Here is a 21,215-nt window from a genome sequence, read left to right as displayed (position 1 = left end):
ACCAATGTCATTGTTGCGATCCGAGAGATCCTTGTCCAGGATGCTGGCTAGCGTACTGCCCGTCAATTCAATCTTTGGACCGTCACCCCTACGTTAAAAACACAAGTCCAGACATTTAATAATCAGTATGTGTTCTCGTCATTCTGTGAGCTTTCTTGCTGGATACATGTTAAGGAGGGTGCTGTGCACGGGGCAAGTGGCACTGTTGCCTGTGACAGAGCCACAGGGAGCCACTGGGAGCCAATGAGCTGTCCAGCCACATGGGCCGTGGTACAATCTGGGAATGGACTGGATAACCCCCTCTCCTGCACATAGATTCGAAGATGGCTATTTTAATGACTGCTCCCCAATCACCTTCAGCCACAAACCCTCCCTCTGGATACACAGGGTGCAACAGAGGCCCGCTCCCGCCCCATGGCCAAATAAGCACTGGCAAACTGGGAGCTTCCCTTTTAAGGAACATGGAATTTAGCCAATGCTGCTTGTCAAAGGTCAGCTACTTTTAACCTTGAAGAAAAGGTTCTCTGGCCTGGGGCTGAGGCACCAGCCAGGCTGTTGACAGGCACAAGGTGTCGAGTTGAGATCTGGCAGCCTGAAAGCTGGCATCAGGGCATAAGTCTGTAAAATTAGATGGCTCCTGGGTGGGTGCCCCTGTGCCCATCAGGACACGAGTGATTTCCTGTATCTGGGCTGGAAGCAGCGCATGTTTGGGATGGGAACAGGCCTTCAAGACAATGAGAAAGAAACCCAGCTTCCTCATCCACTAGCGCAAGGTTCTTCCAAATTCCTCTAAAAGGGCAGTTCTTTGGCCCTCTCAGGGAAATGAGCCCTGAACAAGATTATCCAAGGGCTGTGATGGCAGTGAAACAGGAAAAGATTCTTGCCCATAAAATGAGAAGGAGAAGCTGAGCAGTTGTTCCCAGGAAAGCAACAGAAATAGTCCATCTCATAGCTCCTGAAGGTCACCATGGCCTGAAGCTCAACTACACAAGGAGGAACAGTCACTCAACAAGTACTTGACAAATACCTATTGTGCTGGGGGTTTGGAGAGGGCCAAGTCAGGTGGTACCTACTCTGGAAAGGAGCATGGTCTAAATGGGAGAGACAGACAAACAACCACAAGCCCATATGGTATAGGCATGCACAACACAGGTATGCCACAGTCCTGAGTTTGTTCAGAGGATCTGTATGGCCCCGGATGGAGGCAAACAGAGACAGCATTATAGCTGGGCCTTGGAGAAAAAGGGAAAGAGGACATATTTGTAAAAGGCATAATTGAGCAGGGACTCAAAGGTAGGTGAGGGTACACCTGTGCCCAGGGGTCCTTAGAAGCAAGAGGAAAAAAGCTGGCAAGGTTGGAGAGGGCCAGGCTGTGCTGAGCCGGGTGTGATAGAGTCTGGTGTGTCTGGTATGTCCTGGTGTATCTGGTGAGTCCTGGAAGTAGTGGGTGGTTGAGGGAAGGCTGCAGCAGAAGACCTGTAAATTTGGAGGGCAAGGAGGTTGTGGGAGTAGGGCTGGGCCCAAGGGCATGGTCTCTACTAAGAGCAATATCACCAGAATACTATTCAATGAGTGTGCACTATGGGACTTACTGGGCCTTTCAGAGCTAGGTTGAAATACAAGTTTAGGCAGAGAATGATCTACTGAACTTGAAAAGGCGAAATAACTTGGGCTCCATAAAAGGACCTTTATTTCTTGCCTCACCCAATTTCCTTTGACTGTGGAGCCCCCCAAAAAGGGTTCTGTTGCAGGCTCTTTCTTCATTCCCCTGGCCACCACAGCTCAGGGCCAATGAATCAAAGAGATCCTGAGCCAACTGAAGGGGTGGGAAGGAGAAATACATTTCAATGCATTTTATTGTCAGGGCTCTGGCATCCAGTAATTTGAAGGTCCAGTCAATCCCCCATATGAGTGTGTTCTGAATCTATGGATTCAACCAATCTAAGACTGTATAACTCAACAGCAATAAAACAAATAATCTGATTTTTAAAATGAATGAATGAACGACCTGAATAGAGATTTCTCAAAAGAGGAATAATGACCAACAGGCTTATGAGGAAAATATTCAGCATCATTAATTGTTAGGGAAATGCAAATCAAAACCATAATAACTCATCCTATCTCAGTTAGAATGGCTATTATCAAAAAGACAAAAAATAAGAAATGCTGGCATGGACATGGAGAAAGAGGAACTGTCATATACTATTGATGGGAATGTAAATTAGTACAGTCACCATGGAAAACAGTATGGAGGTTCCTCAAAAAACTAGAAGTAGAACTATCATATATACAGCCAAGTGGAATGAAACTGCTATGTCAAAGAGACATTTGTATTTGCATGTCTATTGAAACACTATTCATAATAGCCAAGATAGTAATCAACCTTTGTGCCCATTGATGGATGAATACATAAAGTATATGTGGTGTGTACACACACACACACACACACACACACAATGGAGTATTATTCAGTCATAAGAGGAATGAAATTCTGTCTTCCAGCCTGCGAAGGGTGTGGAGGGGGCAGAGGTGGGGAGAGGAGGATTAATAGAGTAAAGGAGTGCAGTTAGATAAGAGGAATTACTTCTAATGTCTTTTTGTGTGTGTGTGATGGGGATTGAACCCAGTGGCACTCAACCACTGAGCCACATCCCCAGCACCCCCACCCCTTTTAAGATACTGGAGATTGAACTCAGGGGCACTCAACCACCGAGCCACATTCCCCAGCCCTGTTTTGGATTTTATTTAGAGACAGGGTCTCACTGAGTTGCTTAGCACCTCACCATTGCTGAGACTGGCTTTGAACTTGAGAACCTCCTGCCTCGGCCTCCTGAGCTGCTGGGATTACAGGTGTGTGCTACCGTGCCCGGCTCCCAGTTCATTTTTGTATTTTATTTAGAGACAGGATCTCATTGAGTTGCTTAGGGCCTTGCTAAGTTGCTGAAGCTGGCTTTGAACTTGCAATCCTCTTGCCTTAGCCTCAAGCCTCTGGGATTATAGGCATGCACCACTGCACCCAGAACTTCTAATGTTCTATAGCATAGTAGGATAACTAAAGTTGACAGAAATTAATTGAATGTTTCAAAATAGCTAATAGATTTTTAATGCTCTCAACACAAAAAATTGATAAATGCCTGAGGTGGTAGATATGCCAATTACTATGATCTGATCATTACACCTTTTATATGTGTATTGAAATATTACACTGTACCCCATAAATATATAAAATTATGACTTGTCAATTAAAAACAAAAATATTGAAAAAAGAAAAAATATTCAGTATAAAAACTGCATCTGTATTGAACACATACAAACTTTTTTGTCTTGTCATTATTCCTTAAACAACACAATTTAACACCTATTTTCATGGAATTTGCATTGTATCAGTTATTATAAGTAATGTAGATATGATTTAAAGTACAAAAGAGGATAGGTTAAATGGAAATAGAATACCATTTTATATAAGTGACTTAAGCATCCAAGAATTTTGGTATCCTTGGAGGGGGTTCTTAGAAATGATCCCCCCACGGGTACTCAGGGATGAAATATTTTAAAAATGCAGAATTATTAGTAGGAAAGGATCATTATCATTTTAAAATGTCTTTCTTTCCTCAAATAGAATAGAATAATTTCTTGAGAGTCCTTAAATATTATTATTTGTTAGCCACAGGGCTTGATGGATTTGGTGGTTTCATCCTCCAAACTCACAGACTCAACTCATGTTATACTCACAGCCAGACAGTCCTAACCATTTTGGAACACACCAAGAACCAGAACTTACACATATCCTGCCTGGGGAGAAAGGTCATTCAGACAGTGGGACTAGTTAATTCCACTAGGCTGGGTTTGTTGTTGTTGTTGTTGTTTTCCTTGTTTGTGTTTGTTTTTTGCTTGCTTTACCTGGTCAAGAGGGAAGATGGTTTGAGGTGACATCCTGGTGGGAAGCTCAGCAGTAAATAAGAGGGACTATCGGAGAGAAGGAATTTTGCTCCTAAGTTAATCACATACATCTCAGAACAACGCAGCTGCTTCTGAACGTGTGGTTTAGTTGTGTATTCTGGTAACCATGGATCTTGAAGAAGCTGTGCTTCTCTTTGATTTGACAGCTGAAAGCTTCCAGTCCAACATGAGCCTATCTTGAGGGTTTGTTGGAAGACTCTGTTATGTATTACTGTGCTCATCATATCTTGGATTTTATTACTTTTCTGCCCTTATTTCCCTTTTACTGTCACTCTCAACTATTTTGTTCTTTTATATGTATTTGTTTTTCTTTGGGATCTGGCTTTTATTTTCAAATATTATTTTATTTAACTGACAACAATCATACATATTTATGGCATACAATGTGATGTTTCAATACACACATATGTTGTAGAATGATCAATCACACTAATTAGCATATCCATCACCTCAACTGTTTATCATCTTTTTGTGGTGAGAACATTTATAATCCTTTCTTTAGCTGTTCTGAGATTGCAACACATTATTATTAATATAGTCACCATGCTGTATAATTGATTACTAGAATTTATTCTTCCTCCCTGACTGAAACTTGTGCCTATTGACCAATGTCTCCTCTTTCCCTGTCTACCTTCCCTCTCCACCAGCCACTGGTAACTGTCATTCTACTCTCTATTTCTGAGTTTGACTTTTTTAGATTCCATATATGAGATCTATGTACCTAGTGATCTTCTTCACTTAATCTTCAGAAGTGGGCTTTGTCATTTACCCCCTACCAGTTCAAGGATTTGTACATGTAGGTATGCCAAAAAAGTTCCTGTAAATGAATAGGCAAACATTATGATCTGTCTGGACCTTGTTATACCTTAGACAATAACCTGTGGATAAGTTGCATTCTGGTACCAGGGATTGAACTCAGTACTTGACCACTGAGCCACATCCCCAGCCCTTTTTTAATATTTTATTTAGAGACAGGGTCTCACTGAGTTGCTTAGAGCCTTACTAAATTGCTGAGGCTGGCTTTGAACTTGAACTTGTGATTATTCTGCCTCAGCCTCCCAAGCCATTGGGATTATAGGCATGTGCCATCAGGTCTGGGCGTATTCTTGATTTCCTAACCTATCTTAGTTCTTCTAGGCTGACAAAATGCTGTAAACTGGGCTGGGAATATAGCTCAGTTGGTAGAGTGTTTGCCTAGTATGCACAAACCTCTGGGGTCAATCCCCAGCACCACCCAAAACAACAAACCATTGTAAACTGGTAGCTTGGCTTATAAACAAAAATTTATTGCTCACAGTTCTGAGCCTAGAAGACCAACATGAAGGTGCTGGCAGATTCAGGGTTTGGTGAGGGCTGCTCCCTGATTCATAGATGGTATCTTTTCACCCCATCCTCAAGTGGTAAAAGCTGAAAGGTTTCTTATAAGGGCACTAATGCCATTTGTAAGGGCTCTACCCTTGTGACCTAATCACCTTCTAAAGGTCCCACCTCCTAATGCAACACCTTGGGGGTTAGGATCTCAATAGGTGAATTGGAGGATGACAGGCATTCAGACCACAGCACCTTCATTCTCAAATCACTTCTCACACTTGAGTAACGTCTCAACACTTTTTAAATGAAAAACAAATTCTTGGAGATCCCCTAGATTATGTCTGTTACTGGTTGAATTATGTCCCCTCCAAATTCAAATGTTGAAGCCCTAACCCCCCCAATACCTCAGAATGTGACTGCATTTGGAGACAGGGCCTTTAAGTTAAAATGCGGTCCTTAGGGTGAGCCATAAACTAATCTAGTGTTTTTATAAGAGGAGGAGTTTGGATACACAGAGAAAAGACCCTGTGAGGACCCAGAGGGAAGGCAGCCACCTGCAAGCCAAGAAGAGAGGCCTCAAAAGAAACCAATCCTGCTGACACCTTGATCTTAGTGTGATCTTGCGCTCACAACCATGAGAAAATAAATTTCTGTTGTGTAAGCCACCCAGTCTGTGGTATTTTGTTATGGTAGCCTAAGCAAATAACAACTCTGAGAACTCCAAAGAAACTAAAAAAAAAAAAAAAAAACATTTCTGGATTGTGGCTGTCAATGGACAACTATTGCTATACGGGCATTTTGTCTTTACAACTATTAGAATTATAAAGAACATAGTGTAAATGTAAATCTAAACTGTAAACTGATTATAGCTACTAGAGGCTCGATCCCAAATTTGGGGAGTGCTGTTCTGGTGCTACTGAATAAAAAGGAAAAGTCATTGAACTAGAAGTTGGCCAAAGTGGCTGCTCTTCAATTGGCATTTGGTGTGTCCTGGGTGAGCCAGGGAAGAGTTTCATATCTCTGGGATTAGCCTGCAGGCTCTGTACAGATGGTCTGATACCCTGAACCATGAAGGACCACCCTGAAGAAATAAGAACTAATCATCCCCTAGTGACTCCTCCCCAAATTCTAAAGCACCAGCCACATTCTGACAGGAAAGAGATTGAGATCTTGCTCATATATAACTGAGCCCTGATCCTTCATGCCAAGAGTCAGACACAAGCTTCAGTGGAAATGATCTATGTAGGGCCAGAAGCTAGCCTATTTTGAAAACACAGTAGGTGTAGTTTAAAAAAGGTTCTGATCCTTCCAAGTAGGGGAGCTGCAGCTGGTGTTTTGACAGTGCTCAGACTGTGGGTGTGCAAGCATTTTACAATGTCTATTTGTAAATGCCTTTCACTGTATTTATAGCCTCTTTACAACAATGCTAATGAACTTCAGTTCTAAAAAATACCAGAATTTCTGAAATTCACAGAAGCACATGTCTGGAGTGGCTGCCATCCAATGAGGATACAGCCCCCCATAGTGCCCATTCTCCCCCAGTCTGCCCAACACAAGGGTTCTTTTTGGCAAAACAGGGTGTTGTTGAACTCCAAGAAAGAGGAAAAAGCCCATCCTTCTATCATTTACCAGTTCCTATAAGTGTTTTTGTTTGATGGGTTTTATGATCACAGCTGTTAAATAAAAGAACATAGTAGAAGGCTGGCAATACCTAGCACCATCTATCCAAAGGCTTCAGAACAAAGTTATCCTGGCTCATTTCTGATTTTGAAGTTAAAATAAAGCTATTTTGTGTATTTTTCTTAGCAGCTTTAGTTACAGACACTTAAAACACGTGGCTTGAATAGACAACTCGCAGCTAAGAGTCTCCTTACTTCTCTGTACAGGGAGGCTAAATCGCAGAGAAGGGACTGAACAGTTGAGGGAACTGAGGAAGGAAAAGTACAACCCATGGATATAACAACAGCAGCTACTGCTTGCTGAATGTTTACCATATGTCAGGCACTAGAAGAGCATCCTTCAGGTATTAAGTATTCCATCCTCACTACCACCCCTGGAAGTATCCACTATGTCCCGAACCTCTTCAGGGGTGGGTTCCTCACTGGAATGCTGTCACTGGGTGGCTTCCAGTTACTGGCCCCTCCAGGGACTCTCTCAACTGTAGAGAGCCTCCTTGTAGGGCAGCTCACACCCCACCGTATAAAAGTCTCAGCAATTTCAGCGCAATGTGGGACAATTCAGATGGGCCATTTTAGTTCCAAAGCTCCTTTTGGATTTGGCAGATGCTTTTTGAGCAAGTATCACAATTTGACTTCTCCCTCTGCCCAATCATGCTTCCTTCTCCCTTACATGGGTATGGAATCCTAAAACAAATCTTCATATTCTGCTGGCTCTGGGTCTGCACCTGTGACATCCGGATTTTCATTTTATAGGAAAGACAACCATCAGGAAGGTTAAGTCACTTGGCAATAAGGGTTGAGCCTAAGTCTAATTGCAGAGCCAAGGCTGCTGACCACTTCTTGAAGCTGCTGTATTAATCAGCCTCTTGGTCTTCCAGGCTAGGGATATGGCCATGGGGACAGTGAGTCATCAATGATGCCGGGCAGCCTGTGTCACCTCAGTTCACTGCCAGCTGGGTAAATTATCTTTGCTCCCTGAGTTAAGAAGTCCTAATAATAAACAAAAATCATGCATCCAGAGGGGCCTGTTCTTCCCACTTAGATCTGAGACCTAAGATGGGGCTTGCATACTGACGGGAATGTGGAAGATGCAGTGTGTATCCCTTGAGAATGTGAACTCAGCCAGTGGCATGGCCCAATTTAGCCCAAGTTGGGACAGTTAAGCCAAGACATGTGGCATGGAAAAGGTGTTGAAGTACGCAAGAAGCCAAGGCAAGCAAGCAAACAAATTTGCTGCAGCACTAACAGCAGTGACAACAACAAATCCTACAAAGGATCCACAAACCTTCTGGAGGTGAGTAGAGAAGATGGCAGAAAGAATGGCTCCACCCTTCTCACTGAATAAGATTCCAAGTCCATATGGTAACTCTTTTCTGCAGTCCCTCTTTCCCTCAAAAGGATGTACTACCATAATGCAAATGTTTGGGCTTTAACTGCCTAAAACATTTTATGGAGGAGGGGAAGAAGTTGGAAAGAAAGGAAAAGAAATAGAAAAGCCCCATTGTCTATGTGCAGGCAACCACTGTCACACATGCTATGCATCCACTATCTTTTTACCACTTCTCATCCTCCCCAGGAGCTTTCCACTCATATGGACAATGGCAGAGGTCAAATGTCAGACCACAGAGAAACCACCTGAATCACCCTGTCTTCTTTCTCTCTCCCACTCAGCAAACTTACTTATCACCCCATTCTAATGTAAAGTCAGGAGGAATCACTGCTCACCTCCAAGGTCTCAGTCCAATAATGAACCTGAAGATTTACAGTCAATGCAAGTGAGCACTCCTCCTTGCTGCCCACTCTGGAATATCAGACCTCGGCTCCATGAAGCTGGACAGAGCCCTACCCAGATCAAGCCCCACTCTGTTATAGGCAAGGGTCCTATGCTCGGTGGAGGGAAGGGATGTGCCCAGGGCCATGAGCTGATTGGTGGCAGAGCTGGAACCAGATGGAAGGTTTCTGATGCCCAGGCCAATCTTTCCCCACTATACTTGGGATGGCAATAATAAAGACAAGCATCCACATGCACATGTTCTGTGCTCCAAGAGATTTTTTTTCCTCTCAAAATAACAACTACAAGAGGGTTTGGACCATCTGTGAAGACGGCAGATGTGAAATCAGTCTTTCAGAAGCGTTCTGCCCCGGGATGCATGTGACTTTTGTGGAGGTTGGATCTTTCCATCAGGAAAGAACAAAATAGGAGCAGCAGGAACTCCAGTTTTCTTTACTCATCAGATGGAGGGCCTCCCTCCCCTTTCCCAGAAATATAGATCCAAAGGCCCTGCTGAGATCTGTGGAGTCCCTATGTGCCCATCTGGTGGCCAAAAATGTCTCCAGGCATCAAAAGCACTTTGGGATTGCAAAAGCGGTCCCACTTAAGTTGGGACAACCTGAGTGAGGCCAGAGGCATAAGAAACAGGAATCAGAGTGGTTTTCCTGGCAGCTGTCCCTTTGCATTGCATGTCCTTGTCCAGATGAGCACAAACAAGCTCTCTATTTATAGATGGTGAAGACATGTTGGAAGGTGATGGGCATTGCTCACTCAATTCCTCTCCAAATTTCTGTTCTTTATGTACACTCTTTAAGTATACATGGAAGAAGGCTTCCCTCCAGAGCCCATGCAGGGCACAAAAAGCCCCATTAACCCTCTAAGGCAAAAAGTGGATGCTGTCTATAGACCTCATCTGCTATGCCTCAGCTTGGAGGCTCAAAGAGGTGCAAAGGGCTTTAAAGAGGCTGAGTCCAACTCCTGGCCTGTGTCTGAACAAAGAAGAACCTATCATTTTACAACTCTGAGAACAGTTTGTGGGTTGCAGCTTGGAGAAAGAGTATTTAGAGAAATAGTCCATGGAAGAAGTGTGACAGAAATCGAATGGTACTGTGCTGTGTGGGTGTCAAGGTGTTAATACTTCCTAGTGTTTCACTGCCTCATTATGGTCATCAGTAGCAGGAAAATCAATGTCACTCAGGGCTAAATCCTGTCAATACTGTAGGTTCTTTTTGCAACAATTAGGATTCAGTCTACATGTGGGTAGAAAGAAAGAAGATTATACATACAAATTAAATCATGTCAGTAAGTAATACAGACAACCCTAAAATATGAAAAGGTGCTTCCCCCAACCTTTTGGGATTTCTGTGCTCCATAATCCAACTCTCCTCCCTCAGGTCCCAGCCTCCCCAGAGTGCCAAACCTGTTGCTGCTTCTAGGGGTGGCTGCTCCTGATATGCTGTCTGATATCTACATCTCTACTCTCTTGGGGCTCCAGAGCATGACCTGCTTGCCATTGTGTTGGAACCCTCTTCCATCAAAGTTACCCACTGAGCTCTTTCAAAGGAGACAAAAAGGAGCAAGGTAGCCTTCCAGTGTCATTTAAAAAATTTTTTTTATTAGTTGTTCATGGACCTTTATTTATTTATATGTGGCACTGAGAATTGAACCCAGTGCCTTGCACATGTTAGGCAAGTGCTCTACCACTAAGCCACAATTCCAGCCCCTCCAGTGTCATTTTGCAGAGGGGGAAACAGACTCAAGGAGGTGAGCACCTTGCCCAAGGTCAAAGGGTATGTAAGAAGAAGTGTGGGGTTTCTATCCTGGTGTGCCAGGCTCCAAAGCCCAAGCAAGCAGTGGGTGGGCAGGAGCTATGTCTGACCTGGCCAAGTGACTTTTCCATCTCTTAGAAGGGGACTTGGCTAAATGTAGGCATTTGACGAATATCTGAAATAAATGAACTAAATATATACAAACACACAGAGAAAGCTTTTCTTATCACTGAATTCACATCAAGCATCTATTTTCTGTTCTTTTGTCCAGTTAATTTCTTACAAGGTAAGTTCGCACATGCTTGGCTTCATGCCAACTTTTCAACTCACCCCACGTGATTCAATGCATGCCCAGGCATGAGAACCACTGATCAGTCATTGCTACACACACTCTCTTCTTCTAACTTCCATGACAACCTGCTTTCCCTACCCTTTTGACAGCTTCTAATTCTTTCTCTACCCTATAAATAGTCGCCTCTACTCTCCCCACCTCTTCCTCTCCATAATTTCCTAGAGTGATTGCATCCATTCCATGCTTTTACTGCCATCTATGAATCAAAGATACCCACCCTCCATAATTTCTAGCCTAGACCTCCTTCCTGGATTCTCCAAAGACATGTCTTCATTCCTGACTTGTAGAAAAGGGAACACTCCAAAAAAAAAAAAAAATCATACAAGGCATTACTAGGAATCTTTGAAAAGAAATTTGGAGCACTCTGGTTATCCAAATTCAAATGACGGCCTAAAGCGGCCAAGCACACATCTTACCTGCCAATTCAGGGAACATTTGCAAGGCTCACTCACCAGTTTTTCCTTCCCTTTTAAAATTCATCAATTGATTATTTTATGCCTAAGCAGAGCAAAGGTCTATTTTATTAATGCTTTCTTTCATGGATATAGGAGCTATTCACCTCAGGGACATCAGAACCTGGACATATATTTCCTGCTAAGTTGAAACCTTTGGTGAATAAGTAGCCAGGTTGCTTTGGTCAATCTAAAGAAAAACATAACTCCCATACTGGTAAGATGGTCTCAAGAGAGACATCTATTAAAAAAATGTGTTTGTGTGTGTGTGTGTGTTTGTGTGTGTATGGCTAGGAACCAGGAAGGTCTGCCCTTCCCTAAACACTTCATTGATGCTTGGCATATAAGTATCTACTTAATCTTTGTCTCAAGCTAAAATGTCTCTGAGCTCATCAGTCACTTACCTCCCTGTGTTTCTCTGAAATCAGAGAAAGCTAGTGTGGAAGTACATGCAAATGTTCCCTGAGTTGGCAGGTGAAACGTGCTCCTGGATGCTCAGGCCTTCATTTTGAGTTTGAATTATGCGATTGCTCTAAATTTCTTTTCAAAGATTCCTAGTGATGCCTTGTGTGATTTTTAAATTTTTTTAAAAAGTACTTCCCTTCTTTTCTACAAAACAGGATGAAGACAGGGCTCCAGCATCACTTGGTGTGGAAAAAAATGCAACTCCATTGCACTGCACCTTCCCATGCACTGTACCTTCTTGCCATGGCCTCCAGCTCTTCACAGGAAAGGTACATGTGATGTGATTAACATTTAAAGCAACAGGTCATCTCCAAGGGGCATAGGAAGAGGTCACCGGGCCTCCTTCCCATATCCTCAGGCCTTCCTACCATCCAACTACCCCTCTTCTAGAATTACCTCTTCTTTTTTAAGTTATTGTATTTGTCCTTTTTAGATATATATGACAGTGGAATGTATTTTGACATATTATACATACATGGAATATAACTTATTCTAATTAGGATCCCATTCTTGTGGTTGTACATGATGTGGAGTTTCACTGTGCTGTACTCATATGTGAACATAGGAAAATTATGTCCAGTTCATTCCACTGTCTTTTAGAATTATCTTTTCTGATGCCAGCTTCCATGTCCAAAGTCAATGGACAATGCCCTCTGGGAGGTTTGAGCCCTGGTAACCAACTCTCCTCAACAAATGGCCCACTTACATCTTGATGCTTTCAGCCACCAGCCAATATGAGGGTTACTTACTAACTTGGCTCTGCCCAACACAGGGTGGAACAGTTCTGCTACTACAACATCAAGGTCACATCCCCCATCCACTTCAAGAACACTCTCTTTTGAGGCTCATACCACCTGCTACACATGGTTGAACCTTCTTATTATGAAGTGTCATCAACTCCCTGATCACAATGGGAGGACACTGCATTGAAGAACATTGGCTTTCTCCTCCAGCTCTTGCCATCTTCCTGATCATATCTATGATGACCACATGGAAATAGCTCCCCATCCCTTCAGCCCTTATGACCTTCATTCATTCACCTTCAGCTGCCCACTTCATGCCCTCCCCTGCTGGGAATAGGCCCATCTTTGGAACAGCCCCATCTATAAAGTTATAAGCAACAACTCCCCTTCTGATCACCAGCTCCTGTACTTCCTTCTGATCAGCAACTTCTCCCACTCCAGCCTAGCCTGCCTGGCTTCCTCCTCACATTCCTGTTTGCACTTCCTTCCCCTTCATCCCACACTCCCTGTCTAACAGTTACAACCCTGGGTACCAAATCCTATCAGTTGCCTGCCCCTCAGAACACATGAGCTTGCAGCAGACAACAGGCAAAGCTCCCCCACCCCAATTCAGGGCCAACATCCTGCTCCAACTTCCCTGTTCTTTGGGAAGAAAAAGAAATATGATTATAACTTGGGATGTCTGAGTTGGGGAAGATTAACAAATCTGTTTCTTTTCCTTTGAGGCCACACACCTGCTCTGCCCTCAGGTTTCTGGCTTGCCACGTCCCACTGTAGGCACTAAGTAGAGCTGAGGGCAACCTGCTTCTCTCCACCATTTCATTAGTTTTTCTTTTTGTTTTCTAAAGTACCCTTCTCCCAAATCTCAAGAGCTCTTTTCACAAAGGTTTCTGAACTTATTTTTCATTAAGTTTTATACACATTATGGCTGTGGCAGAGCACCTGCCTAGCATGTGTGAGGTAGTGGGTTCAATCCTTAGCACTACATAAAAAATAAACACATTAAATAAAGGCATTCTAAAAAAAACACCCTTAAAAAGTTTTTTTAATATATATTTTTAGTTATAGGTGGACACAATATCTTTATTTTATTTTTTAAGTATTTTTTAAATTGTAAATGGACACAATATCTTTATTTATTTTTATGTGGTGCTGAGGGATAGAACCCAGCGCCTCACACATGCAAGGCAGGTGCTCTACCACTGAGCTATAGCCCCAGCCGTCTTTATTTTATTTTAATGTGGTGCTGAGGATAGAACCCAGTGCCTCACACATGCCAGGTGAGCGCTCTATCTCTGAGCCACAACCCCAGCCCCAAAAAAGTTTTATACACATTATTAAACATATAACCTTATAAATTCATCTGTATATAGGCACACAGATTTAGGTATGGACAGTTATTTGTAATATATTCATGTTCAAATATCAAAATGAGAAAGTTTTATATTTCTGAGCCCCTATCTTCTCAAGTGTAGAAAGAGGGGTAGGCAGAATGCTCTTTGCACCCCAAACATCTTAGTTACGTTGTGGGCTAGATGAGATAAGAACAGCCTACTTTTATATACTATGAAATAATAATTAAGACATCCCTAAGGCCCAGACTATAATTATGGCCTAGGGGAATATCCACCTTATCATTATTGAATTTTTAAATCAATTCTTATAATAATTTTTGAAGTATCTAAATTCCATACTAACTTACTTTTCCAGAAATTGAAGGAACATTCTTACTAGTGGTCAAGGATGTAAACATCTGAGGGTCCTTAATGTGTGCTTCCGCTTGCTCAAACTCGACATAAACTGCTGGCTGGTGTCCTTCTGATCTTCCTAGATGGAATTCCTAAAAAGTGAACTGGGCCATCTGAGCAGGGGCCGGCACACAGTAGCCCCTCAATACATTTGTGTTAAGTGAATCTATCTAAAAAAGACTATAGTCTTCTTAAACTTACATATCCCTTTTTTCCCTCAGGGATGCTTGTTCCTGTTTAAAGAGAAAGTGACAGTCTCTTCTAAAATACCACGTGGCAGCAAGCTTGCTGGCTGGTGAGGAGGAGCTCAGGCCCAGACACGGCAGCTGGAGCTGATGCCTAGTTCCCAGCAAGAGCTGCCAATTTGACTGTGTGTCCTTCTGTTCAAGCATCTTTCTGTCTGTCCATCCATCCATCCAGTCCAGCAAATTCTGGCAAAGATTTGGGTTCACACAGCACACAATACCCTTTCTTCAGACGATCTGTGACATAAATCTGAATTCAGTTTATGTTCCTACATCAACTAATATGGCAGAAGAAAACAAGTTCATTAACAGGTAAGTGTATACATCAGTTGTCCAACTGCTTAGCAAAAAGAAAAAAAAATTAAAGTGCATTAAGTACTGAGAAATAATAAACATTTCTTTGATTTTTAAATTTTTTTTTGCCTGTTGAAATCAATCACACTAGGTTTCTTAGAATGTAAGACACACATGCTAAGGAGCCTGTACAGAGGCTGGGAAGGAAGACAGAAGAGAGGCAAAATAGAACAAAATATAAGCACTGGCACCTCCTCCCCTTTAAGGAACCATGGCATCCAACAAGTGTTTGTTAAATGAGCCACTACCATATGCTCAACACCGTAAGGCATGTGGAGATGACAAAACACACTCTTGATCTGCTTTAAATCTGGTAAAGGAGTCCGGGGGTGTGCACATCCCAAGTGGCACAGCATGGCGCCCAGCACTAGGCTAAACATGGTGTCAGGCATTTGAAGGAGAGAGGAATCGTGAGAGGTAAGAGAAGGCTTCCACAGGGGGGCATGCTGATTGGGCACAGAAGTCATGGAGCATTAGCAGGTGTGTGAGAGGTGGCCAGGGAAGAAAGGGAAAGCACCATCATCAACTTGGGAGAAACCAGAACAGTGGTTCTCATAGTCTTGACTTCACTAGCAGCAATAGCAGCCATGAACTTACAAGAAACGCAAATTCTCAGGCCCACCCCAAACCTACTGAGTCAGCAACTGCATAGTGAGGTCCAGCGATCTGCTTTGAACAGGTCGCCAGGTGGTTCTGAGGCCTGCCCAAGTCTGAGAACCACTGAGTTAGAGTAGGCACTGCCTTTCCTTCTGCCAGCTGTGCAGGAATCTCAGGTCTTTTCTTCCTCTCCAGGCCTTTTTGCAAAATAGTGCATTGGCAGCTGGCAGCCAGAAGATGAGTGGTGGGGCTGGGAGCTGGCTTCCCTCTCCCACACTGCTCAGATGACATACACAACATTAAGAAGTTGCATTTCCCACTGACTTCTGTACAAAGCCCTCTTGTACATCTTCCTTGGTGGTCCATACTCCTAACTGACAACTGGATGTTAGGAAAACAAGATAAGAGGAGAGCCAGGTAGAGGCAGGAAGTAAATGGGACCTCTGAGAGCTCACAAGTTCAGTCAAGATGACACATTTCCCCTAGCTTACAAAGCTACACCTATCCCATAACCTGAGGGCCAAGGGAAACTCTAGAATGCAAATGATCTTTCATTCAAATCTTTAGAAGGGGCAGCAGGAATATTTTGGAAATTGTTATTAAGTTCATTTGAAATGTGTGCAGCCCCCAAAGGCTAACCCAATTTGGCAGCATAGAGCTTCAGCTCTCCTTGCACCAGCTGTAGTGAATTCGACCTTTCTTGTTCCATATCTTTTCCCTGATTGAATAGCTCATATTCTTCTCGGAAGCACTTAGGTTTATTAAACCTTTCCCTTCTGCTGTGCTAGCTTCTGGGCCAACCACACTACTAATATGACTCTTGTTCTAGTCACTGGGACTGTGAAGTGGCCTCATCATGCACATGTGCAAAGAGCCTTCTACTATCAGCCAGTAGAAGAGAGCATGACTATAGGGGTGTGACCAGCTCAAAAGGAGCCAAGTCTCATTCCTTTCCCCAAAGGCCATTGCCAGGAATAGTTGTTGCATTGGACCTTGGTAGACACCTGAAGAATGACACAGGTAAACCTGTTGCTACTCAAGTGGGCTCACATGTCACTAAGATGACCACAGCTCTGTGCTCAACTGGGCAGGGGGCTCCACTGCACATAGGTGTGTGTGCAAACCATCATTGTTGGTTGATTCTGACATCTTTCAACCATCCACATTGTGACCTGCCTCCATATTTGGATAGCAGGGGTGGGGTGCATTTCTGTTGTTGTTGTTGTTATTAAAAGTAAAGGAAGGGCTGGGGCTGTAGCTCAGTGGCAAAGTGCTTGCCTAGCACATGTGAGGCACTGGGTTTGATCCTCAGCACCACATAAAAATAAACAAATAAATAAAATAAAGGCATGCTGTCCATCTACAACTACAAAAAAAATTTAATAAAAAAAGTAAATAAGCCATGTTGTAACACAGATGAGCATTGAGGACATGATGCAAAGTGAAAGAAGCCAGTTATAAAAAGACATAAAAATACTGTCTGATTTCACTCATATGAGGTACCTACAAGGAGTCAAATTCATAGAGATGGGAAAAAGAATAGTGGTTGTCCAGGCTGTGTGGAAGAGAAATTGGTGAGCTGTTGTTTAATGGGTATAGAATTATGGATTTACAAGATGAAAAGAGTTCTTGAAATGGTTATGCAACAATGTGAAAGTACTTAATGCTGTTGAACAGAGCACTTAAAATGGTTAAGATGGTACATTTAATGTTATGTGCATTTTACCACAATTTTAAAAAGACATTTTTAAAGTAAACAAGCTCTTTTTGTCTGACTGAAGGTCATCCCAGTTCAATAGGCAACAATAAAAATGACATTGAAAATATTGTTGATTTACAGGCATGAGGCTTCATATTTGGGGATTATTTAGGTGCATTCCATTATCATCCTCAATCTACAGATAGGGAAGTGAGGCGAGAGGGACCATGACTTGCTGAGACTCACACTTCACCTATGAGGAAGGCTGAGATTCCAGCCTGGAGGCCTGACTCAAATGTGAGAGCTCAGAAGCCCCATACAACTCTCAACATGCAAATTTAGTTTATAAGAACAAAACCCCAATGTGTTGACAGTACACAAGAAGACCTCTGGGTCACTGACTTGCTCTGATGTATTATACCAACATGTATAATACACATATACAATGGTAGAAAGTTTTGGCAATAAACCTATGAAGAGAATTCAACAATTCCTTGATCTGTGGTAGGCACCTCAGTTCTGGAATGCACACAAACTCTGATCTCACATAACTAAAATATGCATTCAGTCAGTCAGTGAAGGAATTTTCATCTCAAATATGTCCCTTAAGAAGGCATTTCCCAAGACTTTGAGGGTCTTAGAGCTCAGAGACTTTGTACACTAGGAAGATTTCTGCCATGCCAGCTTCTGGGTTCTACAACAGGCCACGTAGTGAAGAGCAGAAGGAGGTTGGGGTATGGAATGGGGCCCCACAGAATAGTGACAGGGTCAGTGGACACAGCTGTAAGGGAGCTATGCATACCCGAGGCTAGCTTGACACCCAGGGGATGAAGATGGGGGTGCTACCCACGTCTCCAGTCTGCAGGACAGCTTGCCTTGTTCTAACAAAGCCAGGGAAATCCCTGTGTGTAGGCAGTGTGCCTGAGCTGTGTGAATGAGCCTCACCTGCTAATCCTAAATCCCACATTGTGCCCCAAACCTTGCACCCACTTTTTCAGCACTGGACAGAAGTGGCCAGCATCTTCATGCAATTTTGCTACAAAGTAGAAAAGTGAAGTTTGGTCCCCTTTTCTCTTTCCTTCTCCCTCCCTCTGCAGGTCTGTAGCACCTCATCGTGTCCTGTACTCATCACATGCCCACCCCTTGGTGAGAGAGAAGCAGTACCTGGTATGAGTCAGTGGGCCCACTGGTCGCTCTGGCCTTCTTGGGGGCAGTGCACCAGGTCTGTTGAGAGAATTGGTCTTAGGTGGCCGAGGCTTTTTTGGTGGGATGGCAGGAACGGAGGGCTTCTGTAAGTCCAGTTTTGGCTCTCTCTCTGGTCTTTCTTTAAGTCATTGTTTAACAAAGCATAAAGAAAACAGATGGATCTAGTGTAAGTGACAGTACTTTGATGCAGATTGCTTATTTCCTGCTTTAAAAAAAAATCACTGATGCCATTTCTGAAGGTAGAATTGGTAGCAAAGAGTATCACTTATTCCTTGTCAAGTGAGATAAAGCCCTACAAAGCCATGTAATCTCCCTGTTCCCTTCTCTCCGGGCTTTTGTTTGTGCTGGTCCCTCTGCCTGGAGTGCCCATTTGGCTACTGCCCACCCTCAGCAAGCTCCTATTCACCCATCAAAACCTAGCTGAAACGTGACACCATCGTGTTCCCAACTCAACAGCTGGACCCATACTCCAAAGAAGACTTCTTCCTTCCTCACCTAAGCATTAAAGGCAGCCCTTTATAAACAGGCTCTACTGGGACATTTTATGGGTGTTTGCATGCTTGGCACAGCCCTAGGCTGTGGGCCTCTCCCACATCTGCTCATCTCCCTAGGAAGCCTGTGCTGCTAGCATATAGCTGATACTCAGTAGGTGGTTGATGGGTTTGATAAATGGCCTACAGGACCTGCTTCTGGGTGTGGGGAGGGATCAGGCCTGACGCCTCTCGGGTCTGCTTCTAAAAAGGACTATGAGACAGTAAAAGGGGGAAACATTTGGGAGAACAATTCTTCTAGATTCTCTTTATGTACAGTTTGAACTTGGACAGTAAACTGGGATTTCTCAAGATATATGGCTTCCAAGGCTCTTTGGAGTCAGGGCTATTGGGATGAAGTTGAAACCAGATTTGGTGGCCAAACTGGGCAGTGTTCAATGACAGCTTCAAGTTTTCTTTTCCCAACTAGCCTTGCCCCATGTACGTGCAAAAAGCATATATCCACATTCTTGTTGATAAATACAGAACTTGAGAGTTGCCCACTAGATCATAGGTAGGTTCCCTGGGTTGACTTAGACTCAATGTTTGGGTGCCCAGGCTGACTGGCACCTCATCAGATATTGTGTAGCTTTCATCTTGCTCACCCCCTCAATGTTTCTATAGGGAAACACCCTCCAACCAGGAATGCTAGGAACTCATATTGGTGCCAGAGGAAGGCTCATCTGACATGTTAAGCAGGGGTATGACTCCTGTTGGGCAAGAGGACTAGGACAAGGACAGGAATTCTAATAGCCAGCAGGACGAATGGGAGGGAGGTTGTGTGCTGCCCTAATGAGCATACCTAGTTTCGGGACAGGGCTGCTTTCCAGGCTTCCCTATTGCTTTTGACAGAGACTTCTGCCTCTTTGACCCACTGTGGCATAGAACAAGGACTCATGGGAGGAGAGGGACCAGGGGTGTGCAGCCATTTGGCCAGCCAAGGAAAGTGGTTGCTCACAAGTTAGCCCATAAGTAAGTCAGCGTGGGCCACTGTAGGAAGATGTCCTCATCATGGAGCCTGGCTATCACCTAGACACTAGTCATGTATCCTCCATGAGGACAGGGGATGGTTTGGTTATTTCACCACACATGATTTTGTTAGTATACATTAAATGGCTATTTTTTTCAGTGATGTGTGACACAGATGTGGCTTTCACAATGAGGTTCCATGGCTCAAATTCTACCTGTTCACTGTGAAAGAAAGAGGTATAGATCCTTAATAGCTTGCAATGTTGGTAAAACTTAGAGGGCTGATATAAAATATTAAATTTCACAATAAAATTTCATGAGGCTGCCAAGGAGCACCTCCAAATAATTGTATTCATTAACTTAGCATTTCTCTTATGACTTCAAAATAACTGCTTTTTAAAATGGAATTTGCTCGCCTCCTGTTCAGAATGATAACAGCACTTTTCCCATAAAAATGTATGATCAATCAAATATTAGGCACCTAATAAAAGGAGTCCTTTTACAGCATGCAGATTTTGGGGGGAGATACACTCGACATAGTGGGAATCAAACACATTTGTAAACCTGACTGTGTAAGATGTGTTGAGCCACTTCCCTGCCAATGATATTTCTGACCACCTTCAGAAAAGTGAGCACTAAGCTGCTTTCCCCAGTACTCCTGTGTCACTCTCCATCTGACCCCCAATATTCTTGACCAAGGACATGTGTCTGCAACATTATTAAGCCAGAATCAAGAGCCCAGCAGTGACCAAGGAAGAAAGTTTTCATTTGTTTGCATGGGAATTTCACTAAGCCAAGTCTACCCATCAAGAGTAAATGAGTAGGCTGGGGTTGTAGCTCAGAGGCAGAGTGCTCACCTAGCATGTGTGAGGCTCTGGGTTTAATCTCAGCACCACATAAAGTAAAATAAAGACAATGTGTCCACCTATAACTAAAAAATAATTTTTTTTTAAAAAAAAGGTGAATGAGCACTCTAGGCACTAAGCACAGGGAAGATGATGAATAGATACTGTCAGATATATTCTGATAGTCCATTGACTTCAGGACATGGGCAGGGTGGTGATGGCAAAAATATTACAGAAGAATCCCAATATGTTAAGTGACTGGTCTGATTAGTTTTCATTTGATGAAAAATTTTGGCCCTATCTCCTGCTTGCTTAGAAATGGGATGTTAGGGCTGGGGTTATGGCTTAGTGGTAGAGTACTTGCCTAGCATGTGTGAGGCACTGAGTTCCATCCTCAGCACCATATAAAAATAAATTAATTAAATAAAGGTATTATGTCCATTTGAACTAAAAAATATTTTTTTAAAAATGGGATACTTAAAAGTAATCAAAACAAACTCATAATCACCATATTTCAAAG

General features: G+C 43.1%; 1 protein-coding gene across 9 annotated transcripts in view; it reads right to left on the bottom strand.

The window, feature by feature from the left end:
• The window catches only part of Sh3kbp1 (SH3 domain containing kinase binding protein 1), a 331,424-nt gene that overhangs the window by 37,400 nt on the left and 272,809 nt on the right, over nt 1-21,215 (bottom strand). For all 9 annotated transcript variants that reach the window (XM_058573076.1, XM_058573077.1, XM_058573075.1 and 6 more), the window contains 2 exons: nt 18,310-18,469; nt 3-88 (listed from right to left, as the gene is read on the bottom strand). In XM_058573076.1, the coding sequence (XP_058429059.1) occupies nt 3-88; nt 18,310-18,469 (246 nt within the window). The remainder of the gene's footprint in view (nt 1-2; nt 89-18,309; nt 18,470-21,215) is intronic.

The sequence above is a fragment of the Marmota monax genome, unplaced genomic scaffold (genome assembly GCF_021218885.2).
Source record: "Marmota monax isolate L192 unplaced genomic scaffold, Marmota_monax_Labrador192_F-V1.1 WCK01_AAM20220418_F8-fsc00203, whole genome shotgun sequence".
NCBI classification, from domain to species: Eukaryota; Metazoa; Chordata; class Mammalia; order Rodentia; family Sciuridae; genus Marmota; species Marmota monax.
Note: the sequence above shows the minus strand (reverse complement) of the source record. Positions and strands in the feature narration are given on the sequence as shown.